This window comes from Pleurodeles waltl, chromosome 3_1 (assembly GCF_031143425.1).
Source record: "Pleurodeles waltl isolate 20211129_DDA chromosome 3_1, aPleWal1.hap1.20221129, whole genome shotgun sequence".
NCBI classification, from domain to species: domain Eukaryota; kingdom Metazoa; phylum Chordata; class Amphibia; order Caudata; family Salamandridae; genus Pleurodeles; species Pleurodeles waltl.
In genome coordinates, this window is record NC_090440.1 from 1,686,349,098 (window position 1) to 1,686,361,654 (window position 12,557).

General features: G+C 46.1%; 1 protein-coding gene across 7 annotated transcripts in view; it reads left to right on the forward strand.

Annotated features, from left to right (window-relative positions):
• Nucleotides 1-12,557, forward strand: part of COL18A1 (collagen type XVIII alpha 1 chain) — a 366,466-nt gene that overhangs the window by 267,744 nt on the left and 86,165 nt on the right. For all 7 annotated transcript variants that reach the window (XM_069225464.1, XM_069225463.1, XM_069225459.1 and 4 more), the window contains 4 exons: nt 8,814-8,954; nt 9,726-9,773; nt 11,023-11,049; nt 11,980-12,042. In XM_069225464.1, the coding sequence (XP_069081565.1) occupies nt 8,814-8,954; nt 9,726-9,773; nt 11,023-11,049; nt 11,980-12,042 (279 nt within the window). The remainder of the gene's footprint in view (nt 1-8,813; nt 8,955-9,725; nt 9,774-11,022; nt 11,050-11,979; nt 12,043-12,557) is intronic.

The following is a 12,557-nucleotide window of genomic DNA, read 5'->3' on the forward strand; positions in this document are numbered from 1 at the left end:
CTGGAACTAGTCAGCCTACACAGACAGTCGGTTAAGTTTCAGGGGGCACCTCTAAGGTGCCCTCTGTGGTGTATTTTACAATAAAATGTACACTGGCATCAGTGTGCATTTATTGTGCTGAGAAGTTTGATACCAAACTTCCCAGTTTTCAGTGTAGCCATTATGGTGCTGTGGAGTTCGTGTTTGACAAACTCCCAGACCATATACTCTTATGGCTACCCTGCACTTACAATGTCTAAGGTTTTGTTTAGACACTGTAGGGGTACCATGCTCATGCACTGGTACCCTCACCTATGGTATAGTGCACCCTGCCTTAGGGCTGTAAGGCCTGCTAGAGGGGTGACTGACCTATACTTGCATAGGCAGTGAGAGGCTGGCATGGCACCCTGAGGGGAGTGCCATGTCGACTTACTCATTTTGTTCTCACTAGCACACACAGGCTTGTAAGCAGTGTGTCTGTGCTGAGTGAGGGGTCTCTAGGGTGGCATAATACATGCTGCAGCCCTTAGAGACCTTCCCTGGCATCAGGGCCCTTGGTACCAGAGGTACCAGTTACAAGGGACTTATCTGGATGCCAGGGTGTGCCAATTGTGGGATCAATGGTACATTTTAGGTGAAAGAACACTGGTGCTGGGGCCTGGTTAGCAGGGTCCCAGCACACTTCTCAGTCAAGTCAGCATCAGTATCAGGCAAAAAGTGGGGGGTAACTGCAACAGGGAGCCATTTCTTTACACAAGCCCCCCCCAGCCCACAGGCCAGGAGACTCAGCCCAAGCTGGGAGACTCTTCCTAGTCTGTCAGGCGAGGAAGAGTAGAGGAAATAGGCTGGTTTGTTGCAGGGCCTACTCTGCCTTACATCCTCCTGTTCAGGTCATTCCCTCTGGGGAACTGACCCACTTCCACAGTGATAGGACCTAGTCTGAACTGCCTCTTGTCTGTGCTTTTTATGTCTTCACCCATTCTCTCTATTTTGGGGTTAGAGGTATCCACCTCTGCTAATCTTATCTTAGCCAGGGTCACCCCTAGCTTACCCAAAGAGGTTACCCAGAGCTGGAGTAACCCCACCATGACCAACAGGGTCAGGGGGCCTAACTTGTTATTTGGCATGGGGTCAGACCACCATGCCAAGGATAGTGCAGCCATAAAGGCTAACACCCAGCAGAGGCCACTGACAGCTGTCAGTGCCCAGAACCACACCTTTAGCTCTTCACCTACAAGGGAAGGGGCTAAGTTACAGGCTTCTTTGGGTTCAGGGTGCCTGTCTGCTGTATTAGAGTGGGGGGTTACCACATCTTGTAGTAAACACCCTTCTTCCACTCTTTCTTCTGTTAGCTGAGGAGCCACCCACTCAGGCTTAACAGTTGCCTGACTAGTCAGGCCTTCTTGTGGGTCAGGTTGGACTTTATCAGAGCCACTTTTGGAGTTCTCCCCTACTGGAGCAGAATCTCCTTGGCTTGCTGGAACCTTGGCTAAAGGTTGTCCACCTTTCCTACTCTGTTTCCTTTTCTTTTTCTTCTGGGGCCTACTTGCATTTACTGCAGAGGTAGGCACTCCAGAATCCTTGGGAGAGGACTGGCCCTGGACCAGTTCTTCTCTTAGGCTCTGACTAACCTCTGGGTAGTCATTTCCAAGGAGACAATCAAGGGGGAGGTCTGTACTGACTACCACCCTTCTCCAGCTAAAAGTTCCACCCACTTCTATGGGCACAAAAGCCACAGGCCTATTAGTGACCCTGTCTGGGCTAACTCTTACTCTGGCCATCTCACCTGGGATGTACTGGTTGGAGAACACCAGCCTGTCATGCACAATAGTGTGACTGGCACAAGTGTCTCTCAGGGCAGTGGCTGGGATTCCATTCACCTGTAGGTGGTGGAAGTGTCTACTTCCCTCTGGAATCTCCAACTCACCTGTTGGGCCCTTTTTCCAGTTGAAGGCTATGAAGACCTCCTCATCTGAGGAGTCATCCCCAATGGCTACACTGGTCACCCCTGGGATTTTGCTAGGGGGTTTGTTTTTGGGACAAGAAGTGTCCTTGGTGTGGTGCCCTGTCTGTTTACAGTTATGGCACCATGCCTTAGTGGCATCCCAGCTCTTACCCTGGTACCCACCTTTGTTTTGGGTTGTGTCTCTGGGCCCACCCACCTGGTCTGGTTTTTGGGGGCCTACAGGGGACTCTTTTTCTTTGTTTCTAGTGTCACCCACTTTCTCCTGGGGAGGCTTTGTAACCCCTTTCTTTTGGTCACCCCCAGTGGAAGTTTTGGTTACCCTAGTCTTGACCCAGTGGTCTGCCTTCTTTCCCAATTCTTGGGGAGAAATTGGACCTAGGTCTACCAGATACTGATGCAACTTTTCATTGAAGCAGTTACTTAAAATGTGTTCTTTCATAAACAAATTATAAAGCCCAACATAGTCATACACTTCATTTCCAGTTACCCAACCATCCAGTGTTTTCACTGAGTAGTCAACATAATCAACCCAGGTCTGGCTCGAGGATTTTTGAGCCCCCCTGAATCTAATCCTATACTCCTCAGTGGAGAATCCAAAGCCCTCAATCAGGGTACCCTTCATGAGGTCATAAGATTCTGCATCTTTTTTAGAGAGTGTGAGGAGTCTATCCCTACACTTTCCTGTGAACATTTCCCAAAGGAGAGCACCCCAGTGAGATTTGTTCACTTTTCTGGTTACACAAGCCCTCTCAAAAGCTGTGAACCATTTGGTGATGTCATCACCATCTTCATATTTTGTTACAATCCCTTTAGGGATTTTCAACATGTCAGGAGAATCTCTGACCCTATTTATGTTGCTGCCACCATTGATGGGTCCTAGGCCCATCTCTTGTCTTTCCCTTTCTATGGCTAGGATCTGTTTTTCCAAAGCCAATCTTTTGGCCATCCTGGCTAACTGGATGTCCTCTTCACTGGAGTTACCTTCAGTGATTTCAGAGAGGCTGGACCCTCCTGTGAGGGAGCCAGCATTTCTGACTACTATTTTTGGAGTCAGGGTTTGAGAGACCCTGTTCTCCCTAAATAGGACTGGTAGGGGGGAATTTTCCTCCAAGTCACTATCTTCATCCTCTGTGTTGCCATCCTCAGAGGGGTTGGCCTTTGCAAACTCTGCCAACAGCTCCTGGAGCTGTAGTTTGGAAGGTCTGGGGCCCATTGTGATTTTCTTTATTTTACAGAGTGACCTTAGCTCCCTCATCTTAAGATGGAGGTAAGGTGTGGTGTCGAGTTCCACCACAGTCACATCTGTGCTAGACATTTTGCTTCTAAAAGTTGGAATACTTTTTAAGAATCTAAAACTGGTTCTAGAATCTAATTCAAACTTTTACCAAACTTTTAAACTCTAAAAGAAATGCTAAACAGGATCTAACACAAGGCCCTAGCAGGTCTTTTAAGAATTTAGAAAACTTTTCAAATTGCAAAAATCAATTTCTAATGACAATTTTGGAATTTGTCGTGTGATCAGGTATTGGCTGAGTAGTCCAGCAAATGCAAAGTCTTGTACCCCACCGCTGATCCACCAATGTAGGAAGTTGGCTCTGTATGTGCTATTTCAAAGTAAGGAATAGCATGCACAGAGTCCAAGGGTTCCCCTTAGAGGTAAAATAGTGGTAAAAAGAGATAATACTAATGCTCTATTTTGTGGTAGTGTGGTCGAGCAGTAGGCTTATCCAAGGAGTAGTGTTAAGCATTTGTTGTACATACACATAGACAATAAATGAGGTACACACACTCAGAGACAAATCCAGTCAATAGGTTTTGTTATAGAAAAATATCTTTTCTTAGTTTATTTTAAGAACCACAGGTTCAAATTTAACATGTAATATCTTGTTTGAAAGGTATTGCAGGTAAGTACATTAGGAACTTTGAATCATTTCAATTGCATGTATACTTTTCAAGTTATTCACAAATAGCTATTTCAAAAGTGGACACAGTGCAATTTTCACAGTTCCTGGGGGAGGTAAGTTTTTGTTAGTTTTACCAGGTAAGTAAGACACTTACAGGGTTCAGTTCTTGGTCCAAGGTAGCCCACCGTTGGGGGTTCAGAGCAACCCCAAAGTTACCACACCAGCAGCTCAGGGCCGGTCAGGTGCAGAGTTCAAAGTGGTGCCCAAAACGCATAGGCTATAATGGGGAGAAGGGGGTGCCCCGGTTCCGGTCTGCTTGCAGGTAAGTACCCGCGTCTTCGGAGGGCAGACCAGGGGGGTTTTGTAGGGCACCGGGGGGGACACAAGCCCACACAGAAATTTCACCCTCAGCAGCGCGGGGGCGGCCGGGTGCAGTGTAGAAACAAGCGTCGGGTTTGCAATGTTAGTCAATGAGAGATCAAGGGATCTCTTCAGCGCTGCAGGCAGGCAAGGGGGGGCTTCCTCGGGGAAACCTCCACTTGGGCAAGGGAGAGGGACTCCTGGGGGTCACTTCTGCAGTGAAAGTCCGGTCCTTCAGGTCCTGGGGGCTGCGGGTGCAGGGTCTTTTCCAGGCGTCGGGACTTAGGTTTCAGAGAGTCGCGGTCAGGGGAAGCCTCGGGATTCCCTCTGCAGGCGGCGCTGTGGGGGCTCAGGGGGGACAGGTTTTGGTACTCACAGTCGTAGAGTAGTCCGGGGGTCCTCCCTGAGGTGTTGGTTCTCCACCAGCCGAGTCGGGGTCGCCGGGTGCAGTGTTGCAAGTCTCACGCTTCTTGCGGGGAGTTGCAGGGTTCTTTAAAGCTGCTTCTTGAAACAAAGTTGCAGTCTTTTTGGAGCAGGTCCGCTGTCCTCGGGAGTTTCTTGTCGTCGTCGAAGCAGGGCAGTCCTCAGAGGAGTCAGAGGTCGCTGGTCCCTTTGGAAGGCGTCGCTGGAGCAGAGTTCTTTGGAAGGCAGGAGACAGGCCGGTGAGTTTCTGGGGCCAAGGCAGTTGTTGTCTTCTGGTCTTCCTCTGCAGGGGTTTTCAGCTGGGCAGTCCTTCTTCTTGTTGTTGCAGGAATCTAATTTTCTAGGGTTCAGGGTAGCCCTTAAATACTAAATTTAAGGGCGTGTTTAGGTCTGGGGGGTTAGTAGCCAATGGCTACTAGCCCTGAGGGTGGGTACACCCTCTTTGTGTCTCCTCCCAAGGGGAGGGGGTCACAATCCTAACCCTATTGGGGGAATCCTCCATCTGCAAGATGGAGGATTTCTAAAAGTCAGAGTCACCTCAGCTCAGGACACCTTAGGGGCTGTCCTGACTGGCCAGTGACTCCTCCTTGTTGCTTTCTTTGTTCCCTCCAGCCTTGCCGCCAAAAGTGGGGGCCGTGGCCGGAGGGGGCGGGCAACTCCACTAAGCTGGAGTGCCCTGCTGGGCTGTGACAAAGGGGTGAGCCTTTGAGGCTCACCGCCAGGTGTTACAGCTCCTGCCTGGGGGAGGTGTTAGCATCTCCACCCAGTGCAGGCTTTGTTACTGGCCTCAGAGTGACAAAGGCACTCTCCCCATGGGGCCAGCAACATGTCTCTAGTGTGGCAGGCTGCTGGAACTAGTCAGCCTACACAGACAGTCGGTTAAGTTTCAGGGGGCACCTCTAAGGTGCCCTCTGTGGTGTATTATACAATAAAATGTACACTGGCATCAGTGTGCATTTATTGTGCTGAGAAGTTTGATACCAAACTTCCCAGTTTTCAGTGTAGCCATTATGGTGCTGTGGAGTTCGTGTTTGACAAACTCCCAGACCATATACTCTTATGGCTACCCTGCACTTACAATGTCTAAGGTTTTGTTTAGACACTGTAGGGGTACCATGCTCATGCACTGGTACCCTCACCTATGGTATAGTGCACCCTGCCTTAGGGCTGTAAGGCCTGCTAGAGGGGTGACTGACCTATACTTGCATAGGCAGTGAGAGGCTGGCATGGCACCCTGAGGGGAGTGCCATGTCGACTTACTCATTTTGTTCTCACTAGCACACACAGGCTTGTAAGCAGTGTGTCTGTGCTGAGTGAGGGGTCTCTAGGGTGGCATAATACATGCTGCAGCCCTTAGAGACCTTCCTTGGCATCAGGGCCCTTGGTACTAGAAGTACCAGTTACAAGGGACTTATCTGAATGCCAGGGTGTGCCAATTGTGGATACAATGGTACATTTTAGGTGAAGGAACACTGGTGCTGGGGCCTGGTTAGCAGGGTCCCAGCACACTTCGCAGTCAAGTCAGCATCAGTATCAGGCAAAAAGTGGGGGGTAACTGCAACAGGGAGCCATTTCTTTACAATTGTGTTCTGTCAGTGGACATAGTACACTCCTCTTCAGTTCTTTCGATGTTTATGATGACTGGTTTGACTGCAAACTCACTTCTGTCTCCACCAATGTCTTACATCATTTGGCACTGGCTATATTTTGTGTACGCCGCGTGAATTACAAAGTTTAGTTGTTGTGTTCCATTCATACACACATCACATACCTTTCGGCCTTAATCCACTTGTATTGGTGTGCAAAGTTCAAAGTATTAATGTCAAAACTGTGGCTTTTATCTTGTGAAGGTTTTTTTGGTTTTCTCTCATCGGTTGCGCCTTGGTAGTGAAACTAGACAGCGAGTCTTTCACACTTGAGGTCAGCCTCTCTGCACACTGCACCAAGTGCAGTGCTTAATTTGTGCTTGTTTCCGGTGCTGAGCACCCGCACTTATTTTTGAGGGCCGGGGTATATTCTTTGGCCTCAAGCATTTGCTTCGAGCAAAAGACACATATGGGAAAGACGGAGGAAGAGAAAAACGAAAAAGCGTCACAAAGGGAGAATGTAGAAAGATGCTAGAGTGAGCTGAAGGGGCAGGGAGTGGCTTTATATGGTTTGAAGAGGCCCGGGATGGCTTCAGGATTACACCACCTCAGTATTCCCTGTTCACATATTTAATTGCAGCAGCCACGTGTTTAAGAGGAGGGCTTTGAGCACCGGCACCTTTTTATTTACAAATTAAGCACTGACCAAGTGTGCACTGCGCAGTGAGGTTTTGTCCTGTGCGCAGAGTAACAAAAAAGCTGCAGAATTGTACCGTGCCTTTGGCTGCTGAACCTCAGGGGCAGTGCCCTCTTTCTTCCACTAATTCAGTTGACAGAGCAGGCCCAGCTAATGATGTATTCCATTGACCACTGGGGTGGACAGAGCTTTTCTTCTGGAGTGGTGGGCAAGGCTTTCCTAGCAATTCTTTACAACAGTGACCGCTTGGTTAGACAGGGCATTGCACTCATTTCTGATCCGCAGTGACACATGATTAGCACATAGGCTAGCTGATGCAATTGACAAACTCTGTTAGCCTTGAAATGCTTGGTTACCGATGTTAAACTGGGAGGTTCTTTCGTGAAATCTTTTGAGTTAGATCCACAGGTGGTTTGATTGCAAGACTGCCCGCTTCTCCATCACTCTCATTCATACTGCTTTGTACTTTTTGTTCTCTGCTGTCATTTCTACTCACTTTTTCCCCTGTCTAATCAGCGCAAACTGCCTGCTATCCCTTCCTACCTGTTAGAACTTCTGTCTCACTACACCACTTCCCCACCTATGAGGGAGGTCTGGGGCGAGGTAAAGGACTTGTATATGGCTTGCATCTGCATGATGTTGCTGCCAGAGAGATGACTGTGTGTCTTGCTATGGAGTTTGTGCATGAAGATCCTACGGCACTGCTGCATTATATACATTTACCCCATCAGGCTCTGCAGACTTGGCTGCCCATTGCTGTGGTGCCACTTCAATATATGCATAAACCTCCTAAGGGGCTGCAGATTTTGCAGTGTATTCAGCTGTAGAACTGCAGTATATGAGTTCCAGACATTGTAGTACACGCTACAGGGCCACTGCAATATACACCTGTGCTCCCTCAGCGATTGCAGAAGTTGCAATACCTTCGAAGGTACCACTGAATTCTCTGGCTTTGCTTCCTGTGCTGCTTACATTGTGTTTAGACTCCTGCATGCACATTGCGTGATTGTCCAGCATATGTTCTCTCTGGTTGACTGCAGTGATTATGCATGTCTCCTCCTTTCCTGCATGCCTTACTGGTTGTTAAAACCCAGTAGGATTGTTTCTGTTTCCAGCTGTGGGAGATCATGCTTACATCTGCATCAAATCACATTCTGTAGTGTGGATCTTTTCACCTTTGTTTTAAAATAAAATGTTGACGCATGAGATCCCTGAAAGGTCCCTGAGACTGCCGGTGCAATAACAACCAGGCTCTAAGGGCTTTTCTTCTTCAAGACCCTGTCATCATGTTGGGGACTTAATTGAGATCGGCTATCAGCCGACACTTTTCATCCCCGTCTGCCTCTCCATCACATGATTGTTGCAATTTATTATTTTGCAATCCATCTCTCCATCCTATGTTCAAGAGTGCTCTGAGTCCACTGCAGGGTGGTTAGAAGTGCTTTATAAAAACATCAATTAAATAAGTGTGAAAATGGGTGAAAAAGTTTAAAATGTTACGAGAATATGAGAATAATTTCTCCCTCAAATCTAAGATGCATCTTCATTCTCCCACAAATCCTGTTTATCAAGAGTGTCTTACTTACAAAAGGATTTGCTTCTGTTTTAAGTTCAGTGCCCGCCTTAGAAAGCGCCGGTACTATACAGACCTAGTTCATTCAATTCAGCTTTCTTCCACTGACACTGAGATGTGTAAATCCTGCTCCTAAGATCCACAGGTAGGGCAATGCTGAAGCAGCATATCCTGGGATCCTCATATGCTTGTTTGAGTGACTCTTTCATCTGGTTGTATTGTTCTTTTATTATATGATTATTTTAGAAGTATAAGTCCAAAGATAGGGCTTCGGTAGCATTGTTCGTGCTCACTAACATCAGCTTTCCACTTTGCTGCTATGCAGGGGGATGCAGGAATCCCAGGACTACCAGGGAATCCAGGTGAAACTGGGTTAGCCGGGCTCCCCGGACCCATCGGACCGCGGGGGGTTCCAGGCCTTCCTGGGCCCCCAGGACCTCCAGGACCAGGATTTGGAGCTGGGCTTGTAAGTAGAAAACAATCTTTACAGTTACAGTTGTCTCTGTTCTAGATAATGTTTGTGTAGAGTTACATCCTATTTGTGCACTCTACTCTGAACTATGTCGTCATGAGTAGACAACATCAGCCTTCGGGATGTTCCACTGACGTCTTCTTACTGTGCAGAGAGATCTTCTCTTTCTTGTTTGAGAAGGTGTGATAAGAGGAAAAACGCCCATTTTGGGACGTGGGCCTCCCTGCCACTACTTCTTTTAACACAGGAAGACCTAACCACAGATACTATGTTAATGGGATCATATACAAACCATAAATGGGTGCGTAAGTCATTAAGCTGACGTTTAAAAACTCTCCTGCATAGCTAGATGTATTGTAAAAGGCAAGCTCCTCTAGAACAATGCTAATTTACTTTTCATTCATTATTAGAGGTACTGACATTAGGTCTATAAAGGCAAAAGTAGACTTTAAAAAAGCAAATTTACAAAGTGTGGCAAAAGAGGGTTAGGACATAAATGAGGCAAATTGACTCATGTGGTTTTCGTAAATTCTTTGTCAGAACCCAAGCAGATCCCCCATACTCTCTTTACCCTTCGGTGTGAGATAAACCACACATGTCCTCGCCACCCCCTGTAGTGTGAGAGAGATCTTGCATACCGTTGTTACCTCTATGAGGCTCTATTCATCCTCTCATGGTGAAAGAGGCCACTATATCTTAACACTCTGTTGATACAAGAGGCCATACCTGTTTGGATCTCACTCATGTTGTGTTTCCTTGCTCTAGGATGATATGGAAGGTTCCGGGAATCCGTTCATTTCTCGTGGTACACAGGTAAGAATTCCAGATGCATTATTTGCATTCAGACATGTGTATTGAATCAAGAATGTGCACCTAGTCGGTCAGAAGGTTGAATTAAATATACTCAGAAAAGTCATTAATTCCAGCTTGCTATATTCAACACCACACACTGAGAAATGCATCTTAACATCTTATACTCCATATCATATGCAAACAATCACTCCAGTCTTGTGTATGATACTCAACAGCACAAACTAAGCATGCTAACTGATTTTCACAGAACGGCAAGTATTTCCATTTTAATCAGTGGCTCTCAGCACCACAATAACTGGCCCCTATAGCAGGACTCATTTTCGTTGTCTTTGTTGACCTGTGCGGAAGGATGTCTGGATAAGGTGTCCATTTTAGATTTCAGTGCCCTGGTTTAGCTCACACTTTAGAATGTGATGGTTTTGTCTGTAGACAGTCTGCCCTCTGCTCCCCACATTTATATTCTTTGAGTGAGGCAGGATCTTTTCGGTGTATAAATCCCCAGAGAACTAGCACATCACCCCCATGCTCTTCTCACCTGCAAGGCGAGTTCTAAAACCTGGGGGCTCTCACTTTCATCAGTGAAATTATCAGAACCCCCATCTCTCCGACCGGGATCAGAGCCCCCATCTCCAGTTCATACATGTCAGAGGCCCCACTTCCAGCACAGAAATAATGAGAGCTTCTGTCTCTAGAACTGAGATCAGAGCTCCCATCTCCAGCACAGAACATGTCAGAGCTCAAACCTCCAGTGCAGACATATCAGAGCTCCCACATCTAGAACTGAGATAATCACAACTCCCACCACCAATAGTGAGACTGGCAAGGCTCTCATCTCTAGTACTAAGATCGGAGCTCTCACTTCCAGCACAGGCGTGTCAGAGCTATTATTTCTAGCCCCTCTAGGACTGAATTTCTAATAGCTCTCACCTAAGCAGTGAGCTTCTCAGAGCTCTCACCTTCATTACTGAGATTATCAGAGCTGGCTTCCACTTCCAGCTCAAAACACATTTCTCTGTTAAACTAGAAAGTTTAACCTTATGCCCACATGATGAACCCTTTCCTAACACCACAAACAAAATCCATTCCTCAAATGTGTTGTCACAGCCGAAGTCAGCGGTAATTTCTTCTAAATCCATGTTGATATAGCATGTCCCCTTATGACTATATTCCACATCTCCCCAACACTCCCTTCACCCACTACATCAGAGCTTATCTCTTTTTGTAATGTTTTTCCTCTGTTTTTTCCTAGGGGGCAATTGGACCACCAGGCCAAAAGGTAAGAACTTGGGCCAAATGACCCCAGGCAGAGTTAAAGTACCTAGGAACACCTTAGATCTTCAGACAATCTGTTGACAATGTTTGTTGTTTGGGCTTAACGTTACCCTTTGAGATAAACAGCTACAAGTTCTATTTGAGAGAGAATATGCTTCTTAAAAATCACCTTAGAACCCACTGTTCTTTCATTCTGTATACATCAAGCGGTTTCCCTTCTACACACATTGCACTAGTTTTAACATTTGTTAAAGGGAATGTGGCCATTGTACAAGTTGTATGTTCTGTACTTCTAACTGGATTGTGTATTACTTTAGCCATTTCTTCACCATTAAAGAGGCAGCCTCGCTGAGGGCTAAAAGTCCACTCCTTCACCACAAGCAGAACGCTTTTGTTGGTTTCCAAAAGCTGGTTCCTTTCTCTGAAGTATGTAGAACAGTAATGCTGGGCCTACACTTTGCAATGTACTCTCAATTTGGACAGAGATTCTTCACAGTCAAGCTCCATAGTCAAGACCCACAATGAGTTCCTGGGCTGTTGCTCCCACCTTTTTCCCCCATATCTTTTGAGAGTGACAGAAAGGCAGATGTAAGACTAAGAAGTAGTCAACAATTGCATTCCTAGCATTGTTAACCAGATACACTTTGGTTTCCCTTATAGCCTGCAATTGTTAATGGGTCTTTTTATGAGCTTTATGTAGAAATGATGTTTGAGGGACTTATCAGACATATTATGTTGGTGGGCAGCATATACACATTAGCGAAGCACTATGGATTCACACATTTATAAAGTGAAGATAGAGACTCTGGCTTATCCAGTAGTGGCTAAAGACTCCCACATGTTAGACATGTAGGAAGCTACTTGACTAACAATAGCATTGTGACTGGATGTGAGCAGGGAAGAGCCTTCTATCTCACCATCATTTTTGTTTCAGGGAGAAGCTGGGTTTCCAGGCCTAGATGGTCAGCCCGGGTTAGATGGATTTCTCGGACCCCCGGTGAGTACCCAAATGTCCACTTCGGTTTTCTTATTCTAGACCTGAGAAGAAAGACCACAATATGTGAGGGTCATGGAGCTCACAAAACCTCCACTTTCAGTTTAAACTACTTTGACTGTGGTGTTATTGCATCTGTACATACCTTGAAAAGTAAAGTACTAAATTAGGAGCATAGGAACACAACATGAGACACAAGAGATCTTTCACATACTGTGCCCAGTCCCTTCATGCACAATAATTTTTTTGTTTTTCCTGCAACAGAACATGAGGATACCTAAAAATTACTTGTAAAGACCTAAATAATTACTTGTAAAGAAATGTACAAATATTGATTAATTAACATTTAAGTATATTCATATTTTACCTTCAATCAATGATCTTTAAATAATTGTCTTCTATACACAAACCTCCAAGCACTGATCAATAGTTGCAATGAACTTTAACCTTAAATAAGTTTTTGAACATTTAAATGTATAACATTAGACATTAATTGGCCTTACATGGGATGGGTACAT